Raw genomic sequence first — 12,222 nt, 5'->3', positions numbered from 1 at the left:
TGGGTCTTTTGTATTTAAAAATGCCTATGCACGTTGGGACACCTGTGACGTGTGACTCAAGCACTTTCCCCCGCACCTCCCTCTACATGATGTCCACTCACTTTTCGGGTGGCATTGAGCCCCTCCTCTAAATCTCTGACGTTATTTAGGTGTAAAATGGATTTGAATTTGCTGTTAGTTTTCCCATATTGTGTCCTGACGAGAAGAAGAACCATACGGCGCTGCACAGAGGCATTGTTCAAGCGGAGAAAGGAATAACGCGCAATTTTGCAGACATCAGGACACGTCTAAAGATTTTAATGTGGGCTCATTGTGAGTTGGGATTATAGCATTCGATTTTCTTTGGAATTATAACTTCTAGGAAAGGTACGTGTCTCATTTCTGTCATGTTTTGTCATTTCTGAATAATGTAGTCTACATTTTCATGCAGTCACTTTGAGGATAAAATTATGACATAGTGTGAGTGAGTGTATTGGATGGAAGTTGTAAATGTTAACGAAACAAAAATTCAACTGAAACATTTTCTTTCTTTCTTTCTTTCTTTTTTCTTTTATCTTTTAATTTTCACAACATTTGAAGTAGACATTACCACATAAATCGTATGACATAACGAAGCGAACAGATGTTCAATTCTTTATCCTAATGCTGACTTTAAATGCACATCAATGGGCGTGACTGGTTATGGCGCAAATGATGTTTAAAATCGTTTATCACATTCACATAGAGTCTACATTGATTTAGGCACTGAAGAGCAGAGTTAATTTAGGCAGCAGAGAAATAACTGCATGAGCGATACGAGCACGCTTCTGACTGAAGCGGCGGCGCTGAGAGCTCAGGGTTGCTGAATGGTTTTAATGATATTAATGCAGCATATTAACGAACGATTCATAATTAATTTGTCATCTGGACGTGTTTTAAAGTGGATAAATTGTATGTTTTATATAATCTTTTAACTTCATATGGTATGTGGGCAGTCTCGTGAGCCCCCTTAGTGTTGGCAAAAGTTTGTGTCTCACCCCCCGCAGGGGATTAAAGCAACTGAATACTCAAATTTGCCACCCACCCTCTGAGTGGAAACACTCCACACGACCACCACATCGCCTCACCAAAATGAGTGAAGTCCATCAGCATACCTAAGCCTTAATAGATAGCAAACGTGTCAGTCATTCAGTGCAGTCTGCATTTCAGAGAAAGACATTTGATTGATCTAATTACTGATTATGACTCTTCTTTTCATCTCCTAGAAAGAAGATGTTGCTAAATATAAAACATATATTTTGGTTTATCTGCATATGCCAAACAACAACTGGACCTGGTAAGTTTTTAATGCTTTTTCAACTAATCGTATGATTTTTTTTATATAAAAACATAGCCAATTACACTGCATGTTCCGAATGCTTCAGATGTAAATGTATTTTATGCATGCAAGATTGTTGCATGTGTGTAAAAGAAAGGGAGACATGAAATATCCAAACTCAAGCATGCTTATCCTTGCCTAAGTTTTCCTGTTGGTTTTTTTAGGAATCAATTAAATTTCACTTGTAATGCAATACAGGATTCAATGCTTTCTGGATTGTTGCACTTAATCCATGCAACAATTTCACACTTTCATTGTAAATTGAATTTAATATTCTTGAATCTCTTGATCTGGTCAAACTGTTTTAACCCCACATTCCCACAAACGATTGTTTCACAGCTGTCTCTAATGGTTTACTTCCAGGCACCTACAGTATACCTTTTAATTAGGGCTCAATGGTAGTCTGGTGCAAACAGATGTCTTGACTTCATCACTCTGAGAAGCCAAGCACACAAACATGTTGGTGTGCTACCCCTCAGGGGTAACCCCACTTGTCCAAAGCATTTCTCAAATTACTGATCAGTGTATATGCTGATTTTCCTTTTTTTATAGTCATGTCCAGGTCCATCCTTTCCCCTTTAAGGTTATCAGTTCTTCGTATAAAAAAAAAAATATGTTTCATTATATAAAGAGAAATAAAGTAATTATTGCCTTAATTGTTATAAACACAGTATTTCTGGGTATTACTGGCAACTAGCTTTAAATTCTCAGTCTTTATCTTCTACAGTAAGATACTGGCAAGCATAATTACAGCAAATTTTTTACAGTGGAAACATGGTTTCATTTGCTTCATCTGTGTATACATATATGTTATTTTTTTCAGTCTCTAGCACATTAATGGTGATGGGTCCTGTCAGTGGATTGTTATCTGGGAAAGTGACCCTTCCATGTCACTTCTCCAACATTCCCACTGTTGCACCTAGCAACATAGGAAAAGATTACCTGCGCATCAAATGGACCAAAATTGAGGGGGATGTGGAGTCAACTGTTCTTGTCGCCCAAAATGGCGTTATTAAGATTGGTTCAGGATACCGGACTCGTGTTTCTGTGCCCAGTCACCCAGAAGACGTCGGGGATGCTTCTTTAACAATGGTAAAACTTCGGGCCAGTGATGCTGGAACTTACCGCTGTGAAGTGATGTTTGGAATTGAGGACACACAAGATACAGTCAGTTTAGATGTTGATGGTAAGAATGTGTCTCCTGTCCTGTCAAATCCTGTTTGGAAACACACAGTTGTTGTATGTTCTCAATTCTCAAAGAAAATTGATCGCTCACAACCAAAGTTAATTATAGGTAAATGATTGGTGGGCTTGTTAATTGGAGGAAACCCACAAGCACATTATTTAAATTGTTATGAGTTTCTAGGTTGTTAGCAGATCAATGTTACTGTGTGAAAAGTGAAGTTTACAGTCCAATAAACTTGGCTTCTCTTAATGTTTTCCCTCTGCTTGGATAAGTTGTAACATTGGGACGCATGTTTGAAGGGATGATTTATGTATGGGTCATGTGAAAGGATGGGATGGGACAACCAGAACTGTTTTGGCTTTAGAATCAGAGCACCACCCTGCTCTCACCAAAGACGCACTCAGATTTTAATTAGATCCATTACTCATTTAATTTGAATTGATTTCAAAGAAACAATTATAGGGGCGGATGGAATGTCCCTTCATTTCAATGAATGTCCCAACACTGCTTGGTTTATTAATTTGTTTATAAGTAACTGGAATTATAAAAAACAATGTGCTATCCTCACATTAAATGTTATTGGCATTTATAAAGTAAATGGATAAAATCGAAACTTGTTATTTTTTGTTTTCTTCTTTATTGAACAGGCGTAGTGTTTCACTACAGGTCTCATATAAGCAGATACAGTCTGAACTATGCAGAAGCTGTGCAGACCTGTAAGGATATTGGAGCCACCATCGCAACAGCAGAACAACTGAAAGCAGCTAATGAGGATGGTTTTGACCAATGCGATGCTGGGTGGTTAGCAGATCAAACAGTGAGGTTAGCAGCAACACATGCAACCTAAATTAACTGATGTCTGTTTCAACAAATGGCTCGATGCAAAATTAAACAAAACATTCGGATAAAAAAGGAAATTGCAGAAGCTAAACAAATGATTGATACTCATACTAATGACATTTTTTCTCTATGAACTGTAGTTCAATTGTGTCTATCTATTTGTAGATATCCAATCACTAATCCAAGGCCTGGCTGCTTTGGGAATTTGCTTCAAAAACCGGGTGTCAGATCATATGGTCCACGTAACCCCACTGAAACTTTTGATGTGTACTGCTATGTGGACAAGCTTGAGGGTATGTGTTTTACTATTCAAGTTGTTTTTTAAGTCTTGTTTTAAAGGCCAACAATTCTGTGGGAAGATAAGTTTATAAGCAATGCTTTATCTGTTGTCTGTGCTCTGTGGACACACTTAATTTAGTTTTCAAACCACAGTCATGATCAAAATGAATTTCAACCATATTGCCCAAGAACATCCACAATGTTAAACAGTGAAGGAGACGATACAAACTTTTGCATTTTAAATCTGTAGTTTTTTTCAAATCTAATTTAGTTTGCTTAACTACGCAAGTACTGTATGAACATTTATGGGATGACACACTACAAGTAACATTTAATTCATCAGGGATTTGTAACTTCAGGGGACTTTCTCAAATGTGGGCTGTGTCCGTTTCAGTGTTGTTATAGAAAGGCATAATAAACAACCAGCAGGAGTGGATGACAAATGGATTCGGAAATTAACACCCTTGTATGTTGTGGTGTTTAAAATGTCTCATTTACTTCTGGGTATGGCTTTACTGTTATTCTGTAAATGACATGAAAACCTCAGTTCCATCTTAGGAAAATAACACCCAGGGCTAAGCAAAAACAATTGTTTCTCTGTTTTATTTTTTATTACTGTGTCTATGATTTTGCCAACACCCCCCCCCCAGTGCTTCAAGTGGTGAATATGGTGTACTGTATACCTGCATTTTGTTCTCATTAGACGAGTAAACTTTAAAAGGCTTGAACGCTCGTCAAAGTATACCTGGATCTAATATCTAATTCATCCTTAATGTGTTTTAACATGTTAACAAAACAAAATTATAATACTAATAGGGTCTTCTTTATTTGCTTCAGGAAATGTTTTCTTTGCCCCCACCATGCGTAAGATGACTTTTATTGAGGCCAAGGCTGAGTGTGAAAGCAGGAATGCTGTGCTGGCCTCTCCGGGTCAACTTCACGCCGCCTGGAGACAGGGTCTGGACCGATGCGATTATGGGTGGCTCTCTGATGGCAGTGCCCGTCACCCTGTCTCTGTACCCAAACTTAAGTGTGGTGGTGGTCTGCTGGGAATACGGACCATGTATCGCCACCGAAACCAAACAGGCTTCCCAGATCCCAATTTGAAGTTAGGAGCATACTGTTTCAAAGGTAAATAGTTTACCCTGTGGTCTTTGTGAATTTATGGTATCATAAGTAAAGCGTTTCAAGAAATCGGACAACAGCCATTCTAACAGCACTTTTAAAACTATTTCAAGTTTATCTGACTTCCTGAGAATGGGTTTTAAAGGAAACAGAACAAAGCAGAAAATTTAATACAGTAGAGTAAACCACTTTTTCTTAATTTTGGTTGTTTTAGGCTGAGGATGGAAAAGTTTACATGAGGGTAGCTCACTCTCAAGTGATTCACTGACCTCACTCTTCTGCATTTTGGGCTGCCGCCTGTTTCCTAGGAAACCAAACTGGGCTTGGTTTTATAATGTTCTGAGGTCCGTTATGCCACTGAAGTGTTTAATAGCTACAACTGCAACTGCTAAAATGACAGATTCTTGTCAGACTTTGCCTTTGGTGTTTACAGGTACTTGCAGTTCAAAGAGAAATGTTCTAGTATTTCCATCAGCATAGATGACCTCATTAACACAATATTATGCAACGAGACAAACCGTTCTCAAACATAAATGTAGTTTTAAGATGAGACCCTGTTTACACCTGATATTAAGATGCATTTTAGTAGATCAGAACACAAGTGGTCGATGGTAAATACGGGTGTAAATGTGATGTGAAACGATTTTAGCTCGTCCACTTTCGAGGTAGTCAAAAAAAGCATTCGATCGGATTGCTTTTGGGGTGTAGAAGCTCTTGTGGTCGAATGTGCTTGAACAGCCACAAAAGACCGGCTCCTTTCCGCCTATAAATCTAATGTGCAATGTAACAAACACAATGTTTTCTTATCAGTCCTGACTTTAAAGAGCACCAATAGTCCGATTCACGATTTTACATTTCCTTTGGTGTGAAGGTGTGTATTAGTACATGTTAACAATATGTAAAAGGTACATAGCCCAACGTAAATTATGACGCAAGTTATCGTCTCTAATGTAAATCACTTTTCTTGGACTACAACAAATACCAACACATTCTCATTTCTAAGGCGTCAAAATCGGAAGAATGTTCAAACGCCTCAGCGTCAGTATAAAGACGCATAGAGGCATCCTTCGCACACTATATCGACGAAATGGCAACTCTGTTAGTTTCATGCTAATCCCTCAGCGTCACATCCTGGAAGGTGATGCCGTCACGTTATGCGACGTGAACGTATGCGACAATCGGCAGGATCATGCCGCTTCTGAACAGTTACTACTACATTTTTTTCCAATTTTTAAACCATTGTCGCTTGGGGTTGGGGTTAGAATTCGGGTTTGGATGTCAGTTTAAGTATTGGTTTATAGTTTTTGTGTTCTGAGTTTTAAACCATTGTTGCTTGGGATTAGAGTTCAGGTTTGGGTTAGGATGTCTGTCTTGGTTTATACTTTTTGTGTTCTGATTTTTAAACCATTGTCGCTTGGGGTTAGAGTTGGGTTAGGATATAATTTTATGTGACAAAAAGTCGTTCTAAAACCAACCCCAAGCGACAATGGTAAAAAATTTGAAATTCAGTAGTTAACGCCCAGAAGGGGCATGATCCTGTTAAACGTCGCATACGTTGACGTCGCATAACGTGAGTTATAAAGCCAATGGAAACACAGCCAATGAAAATGTGTTTCCACTGGTAATATTTTCAATATGCAGTGTCAATTTGTGCAATTCAAAGGGTAATGGAAACACAGCTTCAGCGTCGTCCAGTATGGTCTTTAGGCTATCATTGATTAAACTAAAGCAGCTGCTATCCGCCTCTTTTATTTCTGTTTCAATTTACGTGTGAATATCTGAGAAAGCCCTATGCCGTACATAGTATGTTGTACAACATGCTTACTAACACCACGCAGCGTTACTCTGACATAATAGTAGTGCGTGACAACTTAAAGTGCGTGTAATTTCTTTTGATCATGGTTGAATGATTCGCCCATAGATCATTCCCTTGTAATCAGGACAGAAGCAGTCAAAAATGGACAAAAGAGACAGTTTAAAACACCAAGTGTAAATGTCCACTTGTGATCTGACCGACCAAAAAACATCTTAGTACCAGGTGTAAATGTTTTCTTAGAGCATAGAAAGAAAGAAAAGTAGGTATTACCTGCTTTTTTCCACATCTTTCTGCTGTCATCTCCTTACTTCCTGTCATTCGCACCAGCGCTTATCTGACCAGACATGTGGATAAAGGAGAGAGCTCTAAATTCAGTGGGTCTCACTAACCCCTGACCCGGATGGGGAGTTATCTTTTCAGCTGAGGCTAATTTAGATGACCTACCCCCTGCCAGTCAGGGCACTCACCCAGAATGACAGCCATCAACTGCTGTGATAAGTAATGGACCTGGGGTTCACTCTACACTAAAAACTGTGACCTCTCTTTTTGTTTAGTTCACTTTCAACTCTGTAAATCCTCTCTGATCCTTGTGGGATTGAGTGCTGTTTAAATGGCTTCTCTTACATGGTGGGTTGATTATCACGTTTGTGTGCCTGTAACGAGTGTGAATGTTAAGGGCCATTCACACTTTAACGATAACCATAACGTTAACTATAATGATAACTACAGGCCTATTAGCGTCTGCACCACCGGACAATAACGATAACTTTTAAGTCACAGTTCTCGCGCAAATCATTTCCCTTCAATGGCATTAACTAATATTGCACATTAAAAATGTGTGTAATTGTTTACATGTCATTAAATGTTTAGATGTGCTGTTCTTTTTGCATTTTTTAGCGGCTATAACCAGCAGACGTCCTTAAAACTTATCAAAACTTATTAATATCTTACCTTTAGTGTAGTCAGTGTAGTAGAATAAACACATTATGAAGCCAATTTCACTGCAACTCCAACACCGCTAGACACCTGAGGTAATTTTATGCTATGGACCTCAGCAATGAGCTTCTCCACAGTGCCATCTGCCATTTAAAATACGCGTGCACTTTAAAGAGTACATTTCACAATACTTTTTTAAGATGTGAAATAAATCTTTGGTGTCCCCAGAGTACACATGTGAAGTTCCAGCTCAAAATACCATATAGATGATTTATTATTTTATCATATTAAAATTGCCAGTTTGTAAGTGTGTGCAAAAATGTTTTGGGTGTGTCTTTTTAGAATGCGAATGAGCTGATCTCTGCACTAAATGGCAGTGCCATGGTTGGATAGTGCAGATTAAGGGGCGGTATTATCCCCTTGTGACATCACAGGGGGAGCCAAATTTCAGTGACCTATTTTTTCACATGCTTGCAGAGAATGATTTACCAAAACTAAATTACTGGGTAGATCTTTTTCACATTTTCTAGGTTGATAGAAGCACTGGGGACCCAATTATAGCACTAAAACATGGAAAAAGTATGATTTTCATAATATGTCCCCTTTAAATTTAAATAGTTTTGGCTGTCAAAAAAATGCTTAGAAAGTGATCAAAAAAATATCGCTCCTTGTATCTTTATAGTTATAGTTGTGGTGTGAACTCCGTTATTCTTTATAATATAATTTTTTTTTTAAAGTTAGTTATAGTTATCGTCCGTTAAATGGCCATTTAGTCTATGTTAACATGACAACGTTATCAATCAAAAACTAGTAACTTTATATGTTTTGGCTGTTCTTTTACACCACAATGGCGTATTGGAGTCCTAAAAATGCAAAGCAGGTTTTTTAAAGGATATAATTTTTGTGTAAAAATTTGTTAAAACGGTTACGTCATGCGCATGTATATTATCAGAGTTTAGTGTAAAGGCATGCTTGATTTGACAACCATAACAACATTGTTGGGCGGCCTACAGGACTGTGTTTGTGCTATTCAAGACACAACTTTTAAAACTAAGTTTACGAAATGTTGGCGCTATATAGTTTAGGGTCACAAAGTAGTAATACAATTTCTTGATGCTTTCACCATCTTTTTTGTTTGTATTCATCGTTCTGTAAAAGTATGTGTGTGCGGGTGTGTAGTGCTTCTTTACAATCGCCAACTACTGGCCTTGCACACACAATGCATTGTTTTAAGTCGATTTTTTTGACAGATCTGTGGGAATAGATGACAGTTTTGTAGTGTGCACGCAAACTTTTAAGTACAATTGTTGTTGTGTAAATATACCCTAAATATCTTCTCTTACATAGTGGGTTGATTCTCATGTTTGTTTGCATGTTACAAGTGGAATGTTAACAGTGTGTATTTTAACCTACTGAGATGTCTAGACAGCAAATCTGAGTATCACAAGCCCATTCAATCATTTGTTTTAAACCTTTAAATAGATTTTTGTAAAACAACTATGACACGAATTTGTTGGAAACCATAACATTTCTTAAAATGCTAGCACGCCCACTATGTTTTAAGACTGAGCCACTGTAATATATCTGCATTAGCCAGTCAGAAAGGCTAGTAAAACAAATGATGTTATACATACACATAATAGAAATGCATTTCCCCTGCTGGTATAAGTGTGCCAGTCTGAATCGGCTTAAGGCTAAACTATAGAAATTCACACGTAAGCATATTCATGTTCCAAAGCAGCCAGACAATAGATTACGTGGATAAGCCACTTTTTTTTCCGAAAAGGAAAAGACACCTCATGGCTGACAGTGCTAAATAGGGCATAATCCAGAACAGCTGGAGCTTTGGCTGTTGGCCTGTTTTATTACAGAAACCTTTGAAGATTATGCTTTTTAGTTTGAGATTTTTATTTAGTGAACACATAAGGTTGACAGAGCTAAACATCCATTAGGATCATGTAAGCTGTTTATATGAAGGAAATTCAGTTAACACAATAATGCTTGGCTGTAGTGTGACGGTACAAATGAGTTAAACGGATGTTCTATCAACAGTTAAACTTTACTTTTTTAAAGCCAGACATTGCATACAATGAAAGAGCTGTTTGTACAAAGCTTTTAATACTGACCAAGCCCTTATTTTCCTTCAAATGTTTTTTTTTTTATAGTCAAAAATGTAAAACACTTTATTACCCAAGGGTGTAACGGCAATTGTTATCTGAGAGTTGCACATTTTAAAGCATCCACTTGCTTTAGCAACAAGGAAAAAAAGTCATAATAGGCTGATCACAATAATACTATAAATGTTAAACTATGCCTTAGGCTGTGTACCCACCAAACGTGAAGCATCGCATTCCTCGCTCTAGATTACTCAAGAAAAATACCAATATTTAAGAGTTTATGAACAAAGAAAAAAATATAAATATGACGAAATATTTTTTCCCCGTTTTGTTTGTTTATTGTTTGTTTGAAAACAGAGGTTCTGTTCTTTCATTTGATATATTTGTATGTTTATATATTTTCAGAAGAAAACTTTCCTGGAAGGCTTTTTAAAACTTTTTTAAAAATCACAAAAAAGGCTGGTTGGGAATGACTTAACTGTATTGTAATTTATAAAATAAAATTGACTTAACCTAAGCAAATTCAACTTGATTTGATAAGTTACAGCAACTCATCACTAGTCAACACAGTTGAAATGACTAATCCTAGCTGATTAAACCTAAAAATTTAAAATTAAAAGATTTTTTTTGTCTTTTACTATTTGACAAAAAATAAAGAGATTTTGTTTATTTTATTTTTTTAATCATTCTTATATTATATTACTAGATGTGTTGCATGGTTTCCATCCATCTGATCTACTCATATTTCAGGGTCTGTAGTGCTAAAAATTGTGAACATACTATAACAGCATATTTTCTGTTTTAGGTTTTAAGTTTTTATTCAACCAGTCCTCTTGGGTGGATGTCACGGTCATTAATGCTACCACTGTGGAGCCCACCCTCACTACAGAGACCACAGTCCAGACGGATGCTTCTGATGATGACCAGTTTTTTACAAACGTTTCTGATGGTCAGGCCCCAACAGATCCCCCTTATATGTTTTCTACAAGCATGGCACCACCAAAGACAAGCCCTGTTTCTAACAATCTGGAATCTTTCAAAACACCCACAGTCGGTGTCAAATCAGAGGAAAGTTTCTCATCAACACTTTCAGATTTTGATATTAGTGATTTTGAAACTCAGACGATTGATGAAAAAGTAAAAGATGTAGTAAAAGATGTTCGTGGCGATGTAGTCCTCGAAGAACCTACAACTGCTGTCCCCGCTACCACAGAAGCCGTTATGGATATAATGACAGAGACAACTTTTTTTGAGAGTGCTAAGTCTACTGTGTTCTCTGAGTATGACGACAATTTCATTGAAGGCAAAGTTATGGCAGAACCCTCACCTCATCTGTTCGCACAGACATTCACCAGCCAAGAAACTGAACCTACAGTGACCTCTAATGGATCTGAAGTTCCTGACCGAACAGTGACAGGAACACCTTCGCCTTCTGATCATGCAACATCACACGAGAAAGCGGCTTCAGACGCTTTAGAGACACCCAAGGAGACACTAACAGAGGCCAAGGACACCATCACAGAGGCCAGACATCTCAAATCAGGTACTTTTTTCACTACATTTGGACTATTTGAATATTACAAAATGTAGTACAAGGTAATGGAGCTGTATTGTAATCAGAATTTGATAATTTTAATTTGATTATTTACCTTTGAGTCGTTAGTATCTTAGGAACAAGTACAAATCAATTCTTTACTACTCATGCGTTAGTAGTAAGAGAATCTAATTTAACTACACTAAAAAAGGGTTATTTTCAACCCAGCGATGGGTCAAAAGGGATGAGCCCAGCAGCTGAGTTGAAATGAATCCAGAACATTTTTATATTTGACCCAACAATGGGTTAAAACAACCCTACATTTCGAGTTGAAACAACCCAGGCCTGATAATATAGTTATGTATTTTATATTACATTTCTGTCAAGAAATCCTTCTAAAAGTTATACATTGCACTTTTAATAGTTAAACAGAACTGTCAAAACATCATCCATGGTCCGACAAGTAAATGTATTTCTTTTACAGAAAACAAAATAATGGCCATAGTTCCCATTAGATTCTGACTATACCTCAATATATCACAGTAGTGTTTACAGTACTGTCCAGGGTCCTGAACATTATATACTGTATATACATAAAGATAGAGAAAGGTATGCAGCAGTAAGCATATAGCCTAATTTCAGCATCAGTTTGTGCATCATGTATGAGCAAACATATTTATGAAATCACCTGCTTGAAATTGTTGCAGTATATGTAATACACACAAAATGAAACCACATGCATTTTGTTAAGTATGTTTTTATTGTATGTTAAGTATGGGTTTTTTTATATTTTGAACGAAGCTTTTGTTTTGCACTTTCCAAAATATTCCTGTTTCCATGCTGTTTAAGATTCTTCTAATGGAAACAGATGTGTCCACCTTGCCTAGAGATAAGCCTTTTGAAAACATAAGTACAACATACTATTGGCTTAGCACTGTGATATTGAAATCATTACCTACATAGCATTAGTTGGCTGGTCTGATGTGTTAATGATGGTCTGTTAACCAGCATCTGGTCCCAACACAGATGATA

General features: G+C 37.2%; 1 protein-coding gene across 1 annotated transcript in view; it reads left to right on the top strand.

The window, feature by feature from the left end:
* Positions 1 to 210: 210 nt before the first annotated feature.
* LOC135744688 (uncharacterized) overlaps positions 211 to 12,222 on the top strand; it is a 35,181-nt gene continuing 23,169 nt past the window's right edge. Inside the window, exons 1-7 of the mRNA XM_065263002.2 lie at positions 211 to 366; positions 1,245 to 1,315; positions 2,181 to 2,543; positions 3,191 to 3,365; positions 3,549 to 3,676; positions 4,500 to 4,793; positions 10,462 to 11,199. Of these exons, the coding sequence (XP_065119074.1) occupies positions 1,252 to 1,315; positions 2,181 to 2,543; positions 3,191 to 3,365; positions 3,549 to 3,676; positions 4,500 to 4,793; positions 10,462 to 11,199 (1,762 nt within the window). The 5' untranslated portion in view covers positions 211 to 366; positions 1,245 to 1,251. The remainder of the gene's footprint in view (positions 367 to 1,244; positions 1,316 to 2,180; positions 2,544 to 3,190; positions 3,366 to 3,548; positions 3,677 to 4,499; positions 4,794 to 10,461; positions 11,200 to 12,222) is intronic.

This window comes from Paramisgurnus dabryanus, chromosome 5 (genome assembly GCF_030506205.2).
Source record: "Paramisgurnus dabryanus chromosome 5, PD_genome_1.1, whole genome shotgun sequence".
Lineage (NCBI taxonomy): Eukaryota > Metazoa > Chordata > Actinopteri > Cypriniformes > Cobitidae > Paramisgurnus > Paramisgurnus dabryanus.
Note: the sequence above shows the minus strand (reverse complement) of the source record. Positions and strands in the feature narration are given on the sequence as shown.